Source organism: Diplotaxodon limnothrissa, linkage group LG22 (genome assembly GCF_057381915.1).
Source record: "Diplotaxodon limnothrissa isolate DT_005_m linkage group LG22, D_limnothrissa_male_GT1.1, whole genome shotgun sequence".
Lineage (NCBI taxonomy): Eukaryota > Metazoa > Chordata > Actinopteri > Cichliformes > Cichlidae > Diplotaxodon > Diplotaxodon limnothrissa.
The window spans coordinates 7,388,006-7,407,352 of record NC_140616.1 but is presented as its reverse complement, the minus strand read 5'-3'; the positions used below and the strand labels follow the sequence as shown (position 1 = coordinate 7,407,352).

The 19,347-nt window shown below is 39.4% G+C and overlaps 1 protein-coding gene across 1 annotated transcript; it reads right to left on the bottom strand.

The window, feature by feature from the left end:
• Positions 1 to 390: 390 nt before the first annotated feature.
• gsk3aa (glycogen synthase kinase 3 alpha a) lies at positions 391 to 19,346 on the bottom strand. Its single transcript, XM_085347028.1, has 11 exons — positions 19,029 to 19,346; positions 10,046 to 10,131; positions 7,710 to 7,811; positions 7,498 to 7,581; positions 6,618 to 6,728; positions 6,249 to 6,379; positions 4,849 to 5,053; positions 4,612 to 4,707; positions 2,861 to 3,047; positions 2,550 to 2,627; positions 391 to 1,665 (listed from the first exon to the last, which is right to left on the bottom strand). The coding sequence occupies exons 1-11, from the start codon at positions 19,201 to 19,203 to the stop codon at positions 1,604 to 1,606; spliced, it is 1,317 nt and encodes a 438-aa protein (XP_085203154.1). The 5' UTR covers positions 19,204 to 19,346; the 3' UTR covers positions 391 to 1,603.
• Position 19,347: the final 1 nt, after the last annotated feature.

The window sequence follows — 19,347 nt, the reverse complement described above, 5'->3', positions numbered from 1 at the left end:
TCTGCTGCCTTTAATCAACAGTGAGACAAATACTCAAGCGCCACATTTCCAAACCAAGGAGGATTTAAAAAAAAAAAAAAAAAAAAAAAACCCAAAAAAGACAAAAACAGCTTTCTGATATCTGGACATGATTTGCATCTAAATCAATTTTTCTGCTAAGTTTTAACTGAAGTTTCGAGGCTTTCATATCCACACAACTACAAAAACCGGATGAGGGACCAATCAGATAATTCTCTGCTTCTTGTTTTTAAGCCATTAAAAGTCTGAATAATTTCAGACTGTAACACCAATTTATATGTTCATATCACTGACTTCATATCACAGAATTGAATCTTAAAAAGGAAGCAAATATGGAAATATAGTAAAGAAATAACTACGTTTTTGGTTTAGTTAAAACAGCAGAACACAGAGCCGTTTCCAGAGAAGGCTGAAATTCAAACATGTCTTTGGGGAAGGTTGAAAGTTTTCCTTTTCTGCTTGCTTAAAGAAAAGACTTTTTTTTTTTTTTAATATAAAGTCTCCACCTCCACTTGCACATTATGGGGAACTTTTGCAATCTTCTTTCACAACACTGATCTAAGACTAAAAGTACTGTCTGAACCTTTTCCTGACATTTCATGATCAGGCGAACGCAGCCAAATTACCTGTGAAGAAGGAGAACGAGCAGCCACGCTTCTGTCCAGCCATCTAGAAACATTTCTGAGGAGGCCATTTCTTTTCCCCCAACCCTAATAGGTCTAAAACTATTTCCTGAAAAGTGATGCCTTCTTTTCGAGTTGCACTTAAGTGCCCTTTCCTACAAATATGCCTCTGTGGCCGACAATGTGGGACCTAATTTTAAAAGTAAAAACATGGTTAAAAACTGAGAAAGGGTCTCAAGCCTCAAAAAAATTAAGACTCCTTCCTTGTTGGGTATATATAGTTTAGTCAGAGAAGCGTTTAGTTCCTTTAGCAGACACACCTGTAAGGATGCTCGTTTCCAACACGAGGCAAACTGACATTTATCTGGCACTGGCCTGTTTTTTTCTTCCATCTGCAGCTAAAACAACAACAGCTGAAGGTTTGATTTGTAACTTAGGTAGAGGACTGGACTAAAATAATGTCAATGTCCCTGCAACTGTTCTCCCATCCTGAGTTAAATTAAAGTCCTACTGTGATGACCTGTGATGAGGGGCCCAGTTCTAGTCTTGTTCAGGCAGCGTGCACTCATTTAAAAACACTGAATAAAAAAATAATCTTAAAAGTGAGGGGGGGAAAACAGGTATATAATGATTTTACCTAGCCAAATAAATAAAAACAAAGAAAACAAAAATGAAAAAAAATGGTTAACAAAAGCTTATAATACTGAGGACCAGCCCCGACTATTGAACCTTCTAAAACCACCCGAGCAGCAGCGGGACGATTCGGTGTGTGTAACAATCTCCTGTCGTAGTTTCGACCCTGACACCTAAACAACGAAGGGTTTGCTCAGTGGATTTACTGTACAGAAACAGACCATGGAAGAAGATAGCAAAGCAGCATGGTGGACAGCTGTGGACACAGAGTGTGTGTGTGTCTGAGAAAACGTGGTGATGCTTTGCAGGCAGATGGGTGAGAAGCTGCTTCAGATGCTGTTGAGAGATCCTGGTACTGAACTGTGTTGAGATGAATCTGAACCGGTACCATCTGAAGGGGAGAGGAAGAAGAGGCAAAAGGTACAGTGAGCTTTAAATTGAAGCTTTACAGAGCAGTAAACATCAGACAGTGTAATAGAAAATAATCAGTCTGAAATTTTATGCGTAGTGCTGCCATCTTGTGTCAGGAGAGAAAAAACAAAATAAAAACACCCGCTCCCCCAAACTTTCTATTTCAAACTATTTATGTCAGATTTATGTTTGTTTTTTTTAAATACACAAGGTGACTCTTAAGATCTTCAGAAACTTCTTAAGGCCTTAAAATCAACTTTGCATCTATTTTAAATCTGTACAAAACAGTAGCTTAAGTTTCAATTTGAAAGTCCTAGGCGACTTCCTTCTCGAGTAATCGGATTTACAAACTTTGGTGTCCATGCTGACCGCCCACCCACCCAGCAGGGTGACAACAAAACCATAAGATTTTTACTGCTGAGACGTACAAACAGCATAATATTTTTGAAAGACTTTTGAAGAACTAATTTAAGGCATTTAAACTTAGAGAATTTTGTGCAGCCTGTCTCAATTTTACCAAATAGCCATCATAAACTTTTCAGGTGAATGAGTTTAATTCCCTACAAGGCATTTTAAGGATTTGTATGAACTAAAAATAACAGAGGTGTTCAAATTTATACAAATATACGATGTTGATGGGGACATCAAGGATGGGACTTAAATAAGGTGTGCTTATTAAAATGTTTCCATGAGATATAAAGATGGTTTTCAAAAATATAAAGACAATTTTAAGAGTTTTAATTCTTCAGTGTCTGGATTTAAAAAAATAAAATCAAAAAGGTAAAACATAAAAATATATTTCAGTTTTTTTCCCTCTCAGCTGCTATTGACAGTGTCAGTAAAATTACAATAAGAGTTTCCCACCGTGTGCAGAAGCAGCTGTGTGAGAGCGAGCGTGAGGAGGAATGAGGATTGAGTTCAGCTGAGGCTGGATCGACAGCTCTGCAGAGAATAAAAGGAGAGTTTTTATTTAGCGCTGAGTCATAAGGAGAGCGCAGTGTCATTCAACAGAACAAAAGAGGCATACTGAATTAACCGGAACACCTCAGCAGTCGCAGAACAAACTGACTTTAAAGTCGTGTTACAGACATAGAATCATCATGCAGAGCAGCTACAACTTAGCTGAACAATTAGCAAAGAAAAAAGGGAAGGAAACGAGACTTTAACTCTGCTACCTGTGGTGCTAAAGTTGAAGAGCATCGGCAGTTCTCGTCCACTGGGCAGCCTCGTGTTTGGCTGGCGCAGTTCGTCGAAGAAGGCATGTGCACAGGCCTCTAGCGGGGAGAGGCGTGAGGCTGGCGTGTACTCCAGCAGCCGAGAGCAAAGCGCAATGGCCTCTGGAGGGGTGCGAGGTTTAAACACCTGAGGAAATACGAGAGCTTTTCTTCAAAAGTTCCGACATCAAGCAACATGTTTTGATACTGGCAAGACATTGGTTAAACATACTGGCAAGCTCCATATGCCAGTATGTTTAACCAGTGTCATGCAATGCAGGGTTTCTTCCATTCTGGAAGTTAACCCAAAGTTAACCCAAAATGACAGACAGTCATTTCTATGCAGGAGTTCTGCATCTACAAAGGCAACAGCAGGCAGCTTTTGAAGTAGAGCCAGCTGCTTTGTAGTAAATTTACAAGGGATTCTTCTCTTGGCTGCATGCTGAGTATATACTTTTTGTATATCTCAGTTAATCAAACATTAAAAACACCTCAAGTCCATGTGGCCTCATCCTCACAACCACAGGATTTCTCTTTTTTACTCTAATAAACTTGTGCACCTAAAAGAGGTTTTCTACTCTCCTCCTCCTTAGGTCCTTTTTTTAAGGGAAAAGATAAATTATAGGGCTTTAAAATTCAATAAACCTACCAATAAAGATGAGCCTAATGATTGCTTCTGAGTGGCAGCACTTTATGGTTGCACTGGAAGCAGCAGTCGGTACATCAACAAAAATGATGTCCTAGCTGTAGGTGCCCCGTGCTTTGGTATCTCAGTTTTTCTAACCTGGTGCCATGTCTACGAGTGTGTTACAGCTCTACAGCAACATATAGCAATGCACACAGAGAGAAGCTGCAACAGCTGGAAAATATGAGACATGCTGGAGAAAACCTCTGTGACTGCTTCATTTCCTGTTTTGACTTCTTCTGCACCAGCGCTGGTGAAAAGGTTGCAACACCTACTGTATTGGAGAAAACTAGCAAGTCCAGAGTGCCACAAACACCAATGTAAATATTCCCAGGGCTGTGATGATGTCATGCATACCATTGCAGTAACCATAAAGGAGGCTTACAGAGGACGTTGGGCACCAAACTGAACGAGACTTCACTTGAAAATACACTTAATGACACCAAAGACCAAATGACTCCTATCCCTGCTACACTACAGTAGCTACCAGTTAAGATACAGAAATGACTTTAAACTTTTAAATGTAAAGCATTTCATGGGCTCGCCGACTATATTACACATCAACTCCCCTTCAAAAACTGAGTCACTGCCCAAGTTCCTCGGGTCAGACTAAAGGAAATTTAGACACCCTGCAGTTGAGGAACTGTTTTGCAAAAGAACCGAGGTTAGCAAATTCTGCATCTACTTTTAAATCATTTCTTAAAACTTACTTTTGCAGAAATGATTCATTTTGTCTGAAAAAGTATAAAAGCTGTAACTGCTGGTTTTGCCATTTTCTTTTTAACATTATGAACAACAATACTTCATTTTTTGGGACTGTTACTTGACATCTAAGTCAGTGCCATCAATATAATTAACAAGAAACTACCAACATAACATTTTTCATTTACTTGATGAAACTGTGATAACTTTTATTTCTCACTTCAGACAAAAGATCGGTCTTATTCACAGTGCACCTGCTTCCAGAGAGCATAGACCTGGAGAAAACTGACTGTGCTGCTGTTATTCGTCCTCAGGTGTTATTTACCTTGGTCCAAGGATGCGCTTTGATCTGAGGGAACTTGAATTCTGTGTAGTTTGGATTCATCTCTCGAATTTGTTCCCTTGTTGGTGTTCCTAACACCTGAGAACAGAAGAGGAGGATAAGACATTTACTTCAAACAGAGTGTTTGCAAGACTACATTTTAATAGTATAAATGAATGGTGCAGAAAGACTTAAATGAAAAAACAAAACAACAAACAAACAAACAAACAAACAACTCACTTTGATAATCTCCACTAGCTGATCCACTCCACTGTCGCCGGGGAATATGGGCTGTCCGAGCAGCAGCTCTGCCAGTACGCAGCCAGCTGACCAGATGTCGATGTTTGCTGTGTAGTCTGTGGCGCCAAAAATCAGCTCTGGGGCGCGGTAGTACCGTGAGCAGATATACGACACATTTGGTTCACCCCGGATAAGCTGCTTTGCGCTGAAGGAAGCACAAGAATCACGTTAAATGGTAACAAAGACGGCAGGAAAAAAAGAAAGATAGGAGATCAATATATACCAAACGACTCCCTACTGAGCACTCAGTTGTCTGGAAAATAGTGACACTATTCCTGGAAGATGCCTCTGTGTGCAGATAGTAAGAGGGTCGGAAGTTTTTATATTTCCCTGAGCATCAAAGAGAAATATAGACTCTGAGGACTAACTTCTTTCCTTTACCTTCCCCTTCTGTCAGCAAGCAAAATTTGAAAACAATTTTTATGATATACAAACATTCATAAAGCAATATAATCTTAAAAGAGTACTTGATGACTTTTATAAAATTTGCAATCAGGCATTTGCTGTTTTGAATTATAGTTTATTTCTATCAGACAGATTAACACAACTGGGCAGAGCAAGATTAACACTTTATTACACACCATATGAGTCCTTTCATTTAACAACGTCTTAATTTAACTAATTAAACATTGTAATTAAAGTCTGATCTTCAACCAAATGCCTGATCATCATCTGCAGATACTGAAGAGGAGATCAGTAATGCAGCTTGAGTGCAGGAGAAAGGCTTGTGAAACAGAAAAATAAGCATTTGAATAAAAAAAATAAAATACTACCAAAAATAAAAACAGAGCCGTGTTCCTGACGCTAAACTTGAGTTTTTGCCAGCTGTCATTTCTGGATCTAATATAAGACGCATGAAACCATACATCACTGTTTAATACTTCACACTCTGTACAGGGCTTTTCTCAGCACACGTTTACAGCAGCTGTGTTACTTTCTGCTTGTTTTATGGTTAACTTTTTTGTATTTTTACAACATTACTCTTTGCTTTTCCTTTGTGAAGTATAATGCTCTAATAGCCATTGACGTGTCCTCGTTTCCAATTAATCACATGCAGCAAACTCCAAGTCTTTCACATGAATGTGCTCATAGCTAGATTAGATGAGTTGAATTGAGGTGACAACCACCTTCATTACCCTGTTCAGACTGTTTGCAGTCCTATGCATGTTGAACTTGATTCACAGAACAGAATCTAAGTGTTAAGCATTAGAAATGCTGTTATTCTTCCCATATTAGATTTCAGAAAAAATATATATACTTAAAAGGCAGATAAACGTAATCCTGCTACTACTGTTAAATTAAGTTCTGATTTGTGTGGAAATTTTTTTGGTTTAGCTTACCTGCCAAAGTCACACAGCTTTAGGACGGCAGTTTCTGGGTCGACGAGCAGGTTTTGGGGCTTGATGTCTCTGTGACACACACCTTGGGAATGGATATAAGCCAGACTGCGAAACAACTGGTACATGTACACCTGTTGGAGGTCAACACAAAATACAAAAATCAGACAACATAGAAATAATTTATTAAGAGGCATAAATAGCATAAAGCTTGGTATTTGTACTGGAGACCTGAGGAGATTCTTGAAAACAAGAAGGAAATTCTGAACTTTACAATGTTTGAAGTTTTTGGAGAATAAAAACTTCAACAGAAAAATACTGTGACTTGGACAACATGGAAATGTTTTGGAAGGAAATTAGGGGCAGAATTACCTTCACATATATGATAGGAATAATGCTCTTGGCCTTGTTAAAATGCCTGGCAACCCTGTAGACTGTCTCGGGGACAAAGTCCAGCACGAGGTTGAGGTACACTTCATCCTTCTGCAAAGGATGGAGGGATTGACACAAAGGTAACTGTAGTTAAAGCATTTATGGTTTAAGACAGCTAAGCAAACAGACAGACAAGCCTGGCATAACCTCGCACGCTGATACAAAACATTTCCAGTAAGTTACTTCTGCAACATTAAATCAGATTCTATATTTATCAGTAAAAGAAACTAATTTCTTCCCCTTTTTAGGGTTGGGTTATTTTTTTAATGCTATATCTGAGCATCTGTATATGTATTATGGACATGCACCATTTCCTTTTATTTATAGTTTCGACATACTGAAACTACTGGGAGTTTAGAGAGGTTTAATTATTTTATGTCTATTTTTTTTATGGTAAATGGTAAATGGTCTGTATTTATATAGCGCTTTTCTAGTCCCTAAGGACCCCAAAGCGCTTTACATATCCAGTCATCCACCCATTCACGCACACATTCACACACTGGTGATGGTAAGCTACATTGTAGCCACAGCCACCCTGGGGCGCACTGACAGAGGCGAGGCTGCCGGACACTGGCGCCACCGGGCCCTCTGACCACCACCAGTAGGCAACGGGTGAAGTGTCTTGCCCAAGGACACAACGACCGAGACTGTCCAAGCCGGGGCTCGAACCGGCAACCTTCCGATTACAAGGCGAACGCCCAACTCTTGAGCCACGATCGCCCCATAAACCATAGCTTAACTTATGTTAGTTTTGTTTCACCATCTCTTCTTTCAGCTCTCTTTAGAGTAGTCTGTACCATGACTCTTTTGTTTTTTTTACCTTCTCGCCACTAGAGTAGAAGAAATAACGTAATCGGACAATGTTGCAGTGGTCCAACTTCCTCATGATCTGTAGTTCCCGATTCTGTACAAACAGACACATGAGTCAATGAGGGAAACCAAGTAAACAAAGTGATCACGAAAACTATTAACAAGGAGGGTGAGGGGGGTGCCATTGATAAGATTATTACAGAAACTAAATTACACGCCTACCTTGAACCTCTTATCCTGCAGAACCTTTTTGATGGCCACCATCTCCTGTGTGTCGATGAGGCGAGCTTGGTACACCACACCAAACGACCCATTCCCAATGACCTGCAAGGTTTTAACAGAACAGGAGAGTCAGACTGAAGGACAGCCCATCAGGTGATCAACCACAAACATTTATTTAATTTCCTGAAAGCTGCAGCTGCTGGTGTTTCCATTCTTTTAACAGTAATAAATTGGCTCTATCCATCTTTGACTGATAGTCTGTTTTTTTCTGAAAGTCTTTTTCAAGCCTACAGCGCATATGATGACTCTTCAGTGGAGATCTGTCACTCTAACAACCACAAAATTTAAATTATAAAATAGCAACTTATGTATTTAAATCCAAACAATCTTCCTTTTTTGTTAATCCTACCTCAGCCTATTCTTATAAAACTAATGAAGTAGTTTCTCATGCCTAAACCTAACGATTTATGGTGTCCAACCAAATTCCATTAGTAATCTAACAGAAGTGTTAAGGGTCTCATGCGGGACTTCTGTGAAATGATAACTATGTGGACATATGTAGAAAATTTGTTTATAAAAATAAATAAGAGGGGAAATTAATGATCAAGAAAATGTTTTAATAGATTAAATCTTGTGACTGTTTCACAAAAGATAGATGGATAGTCAGACATGAGCACAGAAACAGTACATGAATAAATCAAAATTCTTTGGCAATTTTCCCATTTAAATCCTTTGGTATTAAAATTACAGGTATTAAAAATGGCGATTAAGCACATTGAGATGTTTGTAGTCAGATTTTATTTCTGCTTAAGACTCTTGCCAAATTATACAAATATAATGATAACGTTCCACTGCTGCAGGCATCAGACAAGTTAAGTATTTCTGATAAGCCTAAATGACGATTTTATTGGCTTTGTGATAAAAGTGTGATAAATCTGAATTTACACACACCTACAGAGCCATTAAGTAATCTTAAAAGTGATAACAGCCTGGCTCTGTGCAACACTCTTCTTTATGTAGTTTCAGGCTACAGTTGACACAGTTATGTCATTTTTTCCAAAGACACAAGCAAAAGAATGTGCGCCTTTAAAATCATGCATTTTTATGGCTTGGCAGAATAATTATGGAAATATCAGCATTGACCAATACCCTTATTAATTCCACATGCAGTGATTAAAGTTTCAAATAACGTTTGACTTATCCCTGTGAGCCAAAAGCTCAGGATTCAGATTGTTCCACTGGTAGCTCTATAGGATGGGTGTCAAACTCCAGTCCTTGAGGGCCAGTGTTCTGAAACTTCATGCTGAGGTGGTGATGTTACAGTAGCTCATGAGTGAATGAACATGGTGCAATTAAAGTACTTTTAGGAGTACATTTTTCCAAACACATGTATTTTAATTTACTTGAGTTAGGTTAGGGGTTGCCACCTCAGCATGCAGTTCTATAGTCTTGCTAATGACCTACTTATTTTATTCCGTTGTGTTGCAGCTGGACATGTTTAAAAGTTTCAGGACACTGGCCCTCAAGGACTAAAACCTGTGACGTTTAAAAACTCATGAAAACTAACTCATCAAAAACTAATCACGAGAATCCAATAAAAATATAAAGTTGGAAATAAGAACGACAGATCCCATTTAACGTCTTTAACGCCCTTGTCATACCAAACGAGGGCAGTTTTTGCTGAGATTACATACAAAGTTTATGCACGATTTGGTTTGCCAAAAATTTCTGTTAGACAATAAGAAAAGTGGCAATAATGCGTCTGTGTGGGTTGAAAATATTTCAGCTTCAGTGAAAAATCTGCTTGATGCTGTATCATGATGACCCATCAGCTGAAACTCTCCTACAGACTGGATGTTTTGGTGGCGTCACCAACAATGACAAATGGAGGACAAGCGCACTGTACTCGCCAACTGTTTGATTCAACTTCAGTTTCTCATTGTTACAAACTACATAAACTATAAATTCATTTTGCTCTTGGAGAAAAGGGGGGGGAAAAAACCTGGATGCTACTAAGAACCAATCAGAAGTCCTTAAAAGTGGTTTGATTTTGATACATTTTCTTTTAGTTTCAAGAAAACTGAAATTGTGTTGTTCTGATTTTTAAAAATCCAAAAGAAACCAAAGAAGACGTATAAGCATTTGGTTCTGCACAAGTGTGTTTGGTCTCTACTTGCTACATAGACTGGGGGCTTTACATGTGCTGTTCACAACTGTGCGTTTAATATGCAGCAACTAAGTAAAACCATCCTCAACAGACAAAACAAAAATGAGGAGAAGACTTGGAAAAAGAAAGTTGTAATTTCATAGAGCTTCAGTTTTTCTTTCTTTCTCACCTTGATGTCAGTGTAGGAGACTTCCTGTGGGCGGTCTGGTCCCTGACCCGGTGTGGCCACGACTGTTGTCACCTTCCCGCTGTCTCCTAGGAAACAAGCAGGAAGAGGCATGTTAAAAATTGTAGGTATAGTGCGGTTAACTGTGCTGCAGACCACAGAACAGTTATAAGGAGGTTTTAAATGTCCTGTCATCCCTCTGGCTCATTTCTATGAGACTTAAAGAAATGAAAGACCTTTAGGATACAAACTAAACAGCACTCCTGACATTCAACTGACTGCCAACAGCCTTTACATCTGGGCTGTCTCTCCACTGGCCGGGTGATTATTTAGGTTAATGACAGCCTGTGAATGATTGTCAACTTTACAAAACCCTCCAAGGAAGAAGGAGCGAAAGACAGAGTTCATATTCAAGACGCTGTGACTAATTAAAGTGGGAATGGACCCAAAAATAGGCCAGCCACTTTCTTTGTCTTCATAAATTTTTTTTAAGTCATAACAGCCTAACATAAAAGGATTATTTTTGTAGCATCATCAGCCATATATTAGCCTCCAGTATAATGGGAAGACTGTAGCATTTCACTCAATTATTGTTTAACTGAAATGGAGGAAATATACTTTTCTGCCATTAACATTTTCACACGTGAGCCTCAGATTGAGGTTCAATTACCCAGACATCTAACCTACCCGAATGGTTCAATCATTAAGGTGGTGACTTTGGTTTGCACACATGATTTCATGTTTTTCCCATCACCTCGTTTCCTGTCAGCTAGATGTTCGCTCACTAAAGCCCGTTTTTTTCACTAGCACCTACTTCACTCGACTGTTTTTAGGTTTTTCCATTAGGTGGTAGTACAACCTGGTACCAGGTACTTTTTTAGTACCTACTCGAACGGATTTCCAAGTGAGCCGAGTCGAGCCGAAAATGTGCCATCAACAGACTGCACGCCACTGATTGGCCAGGGAGTGACGTCAGTCAATGAGTCATGAGGGCAACTTTCAGGAATAAAACCAGTCATTTGTGGAAACCTGGAAATGATGAAAATGGCTACGCACAAGTGCCCTCCATTTTTGTGTTTGTTTTGCATAAAAATGTCACAGGACCTTGCTATAATACCACCACCCACATTGAGGTAGTAATCAATTATAATGGAAAACAATCGAAACTCAGTAGAGTCACGTTGAGTAGGTGCTGGTGGAAAAGAGGCTATTTTTTGCATGTAAAAATAATCCTGAGAACAGAAATCCTGCATACGTGGCTGAAACCGTGACTCTCTCTCAGGTCAAAGCTGGTCGAGGTGTGAAAGCAAAAACTGAATCACAGACCGAAGGACGGTGACATTCTTCCGATGAGCCCCAGTCTCTTACAAAGAAAGAAATATCAGAATACTGCAAAAAGAAATTAAATGCATGGGTTGTTCTCTATCAGATAAGGCATGCCTTGGAGTTGAGAAAAGTGTAAAGCATCTCCAACATCGGCCCAATTTCCTTTCACATCTATTTTTTACCAACAAGGTTTCTAAGTGTCAAAATGTTTGATAAATTAGCATGTACACTTCAATCAATCATCATCAACACCACCACCACAAACAAACAGATAAAAGTAAAAAAAAAAAAATAAAAAAGGGGGGGGGGGGGGGGGATACAAACACACAAAACGTTTCCTCAACAGTCCAAGTAGAATCATAGTTTAGAAGTACTAATTCTCATAGGAAGATATGCCTCGTGCAGAAAAGTCACTGTCTTGTATATGAAAATTTGGGAATCATCTGTTGTTCCTGTCAACTAGTTCTGAAATTTCCAGTACAGACCAAAGTAGTTTTGGGTTTCCACCAAATGAAAATCACCAATACTGTGTTTTCAGTGGGGTTTACTAAACTCAAGATTAAAAATGTCATTTTTGTTTGGCAAATTGACGGGTCTTAGTTTTGAGTATATGTGGATCAATCATGCCTTTATGCAATACCCTTAAAGACTCATTTGAGCCTGGAAAAACCTCGAATAAACTGCATCAGCAGGTTTCCCAGACATGGATTAGGCCTAGGCCCAGTCTAAACGAAAAACTCAATGAAAACCTGTGTTGACGGTCTGCGATTAGGCTTAATCTATGTCTGAACCTTGATCCGATTCCCATTTCTCTGTGTGGCCATTGGTTAAACTTAATATGACAACCCTGCTTTAACTTTAAATTTAATTTTCCTGTGTTATCTGTGCAGTCTAAATAATGGGGCAACACTGTCATGTAGCTATGATGGTTCTGTGTCACTACCACTCTATGTCCACACACTTAATGCTCTGTTTACCAAACAAGACAATGCACTTATTGATATTGTTCTCGTTCACACAGAACTGCATACCCTAGTGTTCCTGCATGTCTGTGTCCACACAGCAAACTGTCCTGGTTATCCAAATGACACGATGGCAGTATCTGTTACAGCTGAAACCGTGAGGCCTGCAGCGTGACCGTGTCAGTGGGTTCCCTACCTCATTGACTGGGTTCAAGCTCTGAACCCTGATGAACACACTCACTTGTCCAGGTTAAAAGTAGGGCAACTGTCTTAGATGCTGCTCCCCCCCCTTCTGCTGCTGTTTATTTTTTATAGCATGAAAAATAATTTCCACGGGCTTGTAACTTGCTCGAGGCTGTTAATCTATCACGATAAAGATGAAGCCTTTTCTCCGTCTTCGTCAGAGTTCCTGATTTATCACCGCTTCATGGTTCAGTGTTTTCCTACCAGCGCTGCATTGTGTGTCACCGCTTGGCTTCCTGTCTTTCACCTGACATTCACAGACGGGAAACACGCGTCTCCAGGAGGAAATAATCCCTGCATGCATGCCATTATTCAAACTCTGTCACACCAACACCAATTCAGCTGCAGTTTTTTTTTTTTTTTTTAAAGGCTGATACATTGTAGCCAGATCAAAAAATGCGTGTTGCATCTACTCCTCCTAACCTCCAAGTCAAATTAATAATGACCTCAGCTGAACATTTATCTCCCACTGGGATATTTCTAATCAAAAAATGTTTCTTAACAGGAATTTGGTTGTATATTTATACGTTGTATTTTACTGCAAGTGGCTCATTGTTGTGGCAAGGAAAATGAACACTTGCATGCAAGTCCCGACAATAAACACTCTGATTTTATTGTAATTTCCCACCCATAATCGTTATATATGATAATAGACCTAGAACAAGATTTACTGCTGCAGAACTCTTGATTTTGAATGTTTCTCTGCAAATATTTTAAATACGACACATCTAAAAACCATGTGTTTGTTTAGACTTGCTCTGAAACAGAAGCACAACAGAGGATAAAAGGCTGGTGTTAAAATAATAAGGGCACACTGTACCCACCTTAAGTGTTCCTTTTCTAGTATTACTGACACAAATAGATTTAGTAATGTAGTTGGTAATGGTGCATCACAACAAGTTTCCCCTCATGTTACTTGCGGAAATAGAGTTGTGCTAGAAACCTACAAATATCTGCAGCCAGTGGAAAAGTAAGCTGGAATCAAAACATATTGTCAGCATTAACCACCGAGTGTTAAGCTTCTATTCAGTTCTCTCCTTTTTTTCCTGTCTGTCTGAAAACCCAACGTGAACCATTCATCTCCAGCTGCTTTTAAATGCCATCAATAAGCTTGCCCCTCGTTCCTTTTTGAAAATTTTTACACCACAGTTGAAACAGAACTTGAGTAAACAAGGATTCATATGCACACAGAAAACCATTCACTCACTGTGCATCGCTTTGAAACTGATGATGATCACTTGTGGAAATCACAAGGTCCATCTTGTCTAGTAAGCCTCTACCTTATTTACCACTAGGTCTTATGACAAATATGACATTTGACACTTTCACTGGTAGCCCCTTCAGTCATTTGCTGCAAGTTGAGAAAAGTTTATCTCAGGTCCCGCCCACTTTTGCGTTGCCAAATATGTACATTCTGTGATCTCTGGTCACTACAGTGCAGCAAATCACTTCTGGTGTGGACACAGTTTAATTGAATGGAAGATAATTTCACACCTTTTAAACTTTGAAAACAAAATGTAAATACATTGAAGTCCCATACAGAATAAAATGGGCACCATAAATAAGCGTACTTGGTCATTTATAAGCCAAATAATTTAGTCAGCTGAGGGTTACACTATGCAAGAAGTAGTCTGAATTGCCACACTTAAGCAGCAGGTTTCTGTGTTAATATCTTTACACACAAGAAACAAACTGCACTTAGATGAACTCCACACTTTAAAGCAAAGTAGTTCAAGAGAATTAAGTTTACCTTATTAATATGCAGTTTAATGCAGCAGCATCTTCCAAAAAATCTAACCAGGGCATCTGCTCTGTGGGGAGAACTGCTGGTGGAAGAAAGAGGCTTCTATTGTTTTAGAGTATAGCACTCATGTTATGTTTAACATGTCCATAAAAAAAACAAACAAACCAAAAAACAAACATGTCCACTTCCCGGTACACTGAGGTTACATCTGTGAGTAAACTGTAAGCTGATTTACATCAACTTTACATAAAATCAATGTAGCTGTTACCAACCTTGTGATACCCTCAAGCCTGAGGTGATCACATGATTGTATCAGAAACGCCTCTGCAGTGTTTCACAGAAGAGATAGTGACTCAACACACATTTCCTACTTTATCAAACTGACAGTCTGACACTGAGCTGTCCGTTTTCTAAAGCTTGTCCAGGTCACAGGTAGAGTGACCTAATCCTAACAAAATAAATATTTGTGTGGATCAGATTAAAAAAAAATGTTTTAAATGTGTGTTACTGGGAATTATGCACTCGTTTATTAACAACATTAGTATTTAACAATGTTTCAAAGGGTAGAAACACGCATGAATGCTGTTGAATAAGTTAACAGACTTATTCAACAGCAAGGCCTATTCTAAGCCAGGAAACACCTGCTACAGTTAAAAGACAGCCTGAAATACTGACATTGTTAACCTACACAAAAGCTTCACAGTTACAGGTGTGGCATCATTCGTGTGAAGGACAAACATCCAGGATTTAATTTAATTGCATTTTTCCCCAACTTGCTTGCTAAGAATAAGCAGTAAGCATAAATGAAAATAGATAACTCTTTCTCAGTTTTACCGATGGATAAACACATTTCAAAAATCACAACTTTTACTTGGAAGGCGAACGGTCTCTTGCCCCTGACTTGTGTCCTACATGTTCAACCTCCACTGTACAGGTATGATGCTCTGAATTTTATATATTGCATTGCAAAAGTCAAGCCCTCATATCATTCATCCAGCATTGACATCGGATTTCCATGAGCACGAAACTAGAAGTTAGATCCTCAACTGTATTTTGCATTATAAAACTTCAAACACTGCAAAGGAATTACACTTTATGCATGAAGCAGACCTGAGATAAATCCTGGTGCTGCTCACAGACCATACAAAAAAAACAAAACAAAACAGGAAAAGAGAACATCTTCCTGGATGCAGCGGTGACAGCAGCCGACAAGGTAATTATACAACGATGTGAAGAAATGTTCTGCTTCATGGAAGCAGGACCTGTTTCCTCTTTTGAATAGAAAAACTCTACAATACACATACACACACAAAAAAATTAAATTCACTGTCAAGCAGCCCATAATATTAGCATCAATTCTGATGCTGGTACTCTAATTTCCAAGAGAGAAATATTTTAGTGATTATATAAGTATTAATAACAGCGTATTTCAGCAAAAATGTAATCATAGAGGATTACTGTACACAGCATGTCTTTAGTCCTCCTCCTTCACTTCAAAGACATGTCAGGGCTTGTCAGCTCAGGAGGTACATTCACACAGGGCCTTAATGCAGAAAACTAAGGTTTTCAGGACATCTCCACACCAATTAAAACTATTTTGGCAGGTAACCAGGTGGGTAAGCAACCTGTTATTTAATCTAAGCTATAAGGAGGTGCATTTTTCTTCATTGTTTAATACACAGTGAGGTAAAAATGTCATCTTTAAGAGTTACCAACAACAAGTACCATATTTAGAGCAAAGGACTGAAATTAGACCAATACCGGTATTTTATAACATCAAGGAAATGCCTCAACATTACATGTTTTCCAGTCTTTATACAGACAGATCCATTGAAAAACAAGCCAACGCGTTAGAGATTTAGTTGTGGACTTTGACTCAGGCTACACACTAGCCCGGATAGATTTGAAAACAGCGTTTTCGTCTGAAAAACGCTCGGAGTCCACAGTAGCGTTTTCAGTCATTTTCACAGAGTTGTGCGTCCACATTGAAACGGCAGAAAACGCCTACGTTCCAGTACCGCGCATGCGTGAAGCGCAAGAAGATTCGGCCTGCCTCATTTCTGTCAGCCGTTTATTTACTTTCCGGCTCGTTGAAATGTCGCGGCAAAATGTCGAGGAAAAGCACAGAGTTTTTCAAATGGACTAACAATGAGGTGGAGATGTTGCTGCAAGTAACACAAAAGTACAAAGTTGCAAAAGCGAGTGAGAATTAAAGAATTTGAAGAAAAGCTATCTGGAGCATGTACAAACTGATATTAATGTTTAAAAGGGCTGTCAAAATTGAGAGCAAATAAAACAACTGCTGTATAATGCCCTCCGCTATCTTTGTTTAATTAGTCACATGAGTGCATCACATGACTAAAATGCGTCATCGTTTTCGAAAGTCTGCGTTTTCACTGTCCACACTGCGACGCAAACGCACCGTCTTCAAATGTATTCGTTTTCCAGAGCGTTTTCAAAACGCTGCGTTTTTCCTTGGGGAAAGCGCCATCCGGTGTGGATGGGAGGCCAAAATGGAGAGAAAACGATGTGTTTTCAAAACGCATTAGTGTGGACGGAGCCTCAGAGCTGAACTTTTCTCATGTGAGATTTATCTCCAGATCTGCCATTTATCTCCTTAAAAATGCCACAAAAGTGAAACCATTTCTTTATCTCTCCAAGTGACCAAGCTTTTAAAGCAGGCTTGAAAAATGCTCAGCTATCTAGTCTTTGAAAAAACAGCAGCCTGAGTGCTTATCTGGACAAGATGGATGGTACGCATTAAGGCCCTACACGGTCCTTTGCTGCACAAATCCAGGAGTTTTCCAGCAAAAAACAAAAAAAGTGTTGGCTTTCTACCTAAAGAAAGATCAGCAGGATTATGATTTCAAAGTTGTTGGTTTTTGTTTTTTTTTTTAAATTCTTGTTAGTGGTGTTTAATGTTTAATGTAGACTTTAGTAAGGCAACACAGATTCTGTGCCTTACATATACTGGAAGAAATTGTGATTATATTTGCAGTCATCACTGCCCCAAAGGTCCATTTTTAGCCAGAAAAAAGCCCTAATGTGTCTTATATGCTCTCAGAGTATACGCCATTATACCAGGTGGGGCAGCTTTTTACTTTTTATGCTTCAAATCACAGGAACAATCACTGAAATAGAAAATCTAAAACCGGCCTCTTCAGCCTGGCTTGTGATTAAGTATGATTTATAGACATAGCTTACCACTTTTTAAATTGGCTTTGCTGTATCTAGTTTTCAAAATGTAATTAATGTTAAATCCCTTTCAAATATTTATCGGGCGTTACCTTCCTGTGTTCCCTTCTCCTTTTGAAAAGGCATGTATGGTTTAAAATAAATAAAATAAGTTATTGTATTTTATTCTGTTTGGTTTTATAATTTACTCTCTACTTTTTATTTCATTTGTTTTATTTTTTTTTTTATAGGCTTGTCAGTCATCTGTGAAGCACTACAATTCAACTTTGCATTGACTAAGCTCCATGTCCAAGTTTAATTTTAATCCCCCAAATCACTTCATTCCCTCACGTGTCAACGTTGCTCCGGGTTCACTGTGGTCTGCTGGGAGTGAGGCTGGCTATACAATTAAGCATATCAGAGGTTTAGGTGTTTTTTTTTTATTTTTTATTATTATTTCTGATGAACAAAAATGGATTAAAGTATTTTTACCCAACTTACAAAAAGAACTTGTTTAAAAAAATAAAAATAACTAAATATCACAGTCCTGGTGATATATTCAGGAAAATCCTACTGACAGAAATTCTGCCTCCAGGTATAGCTTGCAGGTTGCTCAAACATGACAAAAAACACCTGATCAACCATTCAAAAGAGTATCTTTAAATTGCCAAAGGCAACATTTGATAGGACATCAGTCTGTGTTGTTCTGCTGCAGAGAAACTAGGGGTCACATGGCTTTGAACTGGAGATGACCTCCCTTTTGGGCTCTAATATCAAGAGACGCGGCAGTGGCTGCAAATGGATGATAAGGTTTGGATTAACACACACACATAGATCTCTGCTTACACCCGCTACTACAGTGATAAAAGGGCATACTATTATTTCTCCTCAGACTGAGGAAACCCACTCCTTGGGCTCTGCTGTTGGACGTGGATCACTTGCATCCTCCAGGCGTCGGCCACCTGCTGCTAAGCTTCTTTTTTTAACACTACCCCGCAGGTGACCTTGGTGAATATGCAACTTTTCCGCCCTGACGCTCCACCAGTGGATTCAGACTGTTAGCTAATGGCACTCTCAGCTACACCTACAAAAGACCCTTCAATTGAGCACTCAACTTGGGGTATTACAGTCTAGCTTGGTCACAAAGAACAACGGAGCTGATTTAACAGCTCAGCAGCCACAATGACCACAATAAAAAAAATCCAACCCACTTGCAGCTTTTAAACACATATTAGTTAGTTACTTCAAATCTTTAATGTGCTTTAGTTTTGCTCGATTAAAATGATGGCATGTGAAACAGTCTTGACACCAGACGGGGTGAAAAGAGCCATCGGCCGGACAGGGAACTAGTAATGTACAAAACAAGTGGCTAACGTTAGCAGGCTAGTAACCTTGCTAGCCAGTTCGCGGAGAAATAACGACTTTCCTCTGCGCTGTGACACATAACGACGGTGTGTAGTTTTTAGTTTGTAACTTGTAATATGACATATTGATTCAGCACATTCTGATAAGGAGTTAGTAGATAATTACAACTTACTGGCAAGCTTAAGGTTGGAGCATCCTGACGAGCTGCTACCGGAGGCCTGCGAGACCCCGGTCTTTCCTGTGCTGCTCCCCACGGCAGCGGCTGATCCGGCGGACGCAGCAGCGGCTCCTGGAACACCTGGCGGCTCAGCAAACGAGCTGGTCCTGGGCCGCCCGCTGCCGCTCATATCTCTGTGCAGGGGTCAGGGTTGTTGTTTCACCGTTTTTTCAGCTAAACCACTATTACTTATGAACAACCGGCAACGAACAATCACACCAAAGACACACCAAGAAACACCGCTCCCGTTGCCGCCGGCTGTCTGGGCTTATAG

What these genes read in the sequence shown, in the direction of transcription:
- gsk3aa (XM_085347028.1), bottom strand. Translation starts at nt 19,203, where the DNA reads ATGAGCGGCAGCGGGCGGCCCAGGACCAGCTCGTTTGCTGAGCCGCCA. An exon ending in AAGCTGTGTGACTTTGGCAG is followed by an intron (nt 5,054 to 6,248) that starts GTAAGCTAAACC and finishes TGCTTCCTTCAG; the next exon opens with CGCAAAGCAGCTTATCCGGG. An exon ending in AAGCGCATCCTTGGACCAAG is followed by an intron (nt 3,048 to 4,611) that starts GTAAATAACACC and finishes GTATTTCCTCAG; the next exon opens with GTGTTTAAACCTCGCACCCC.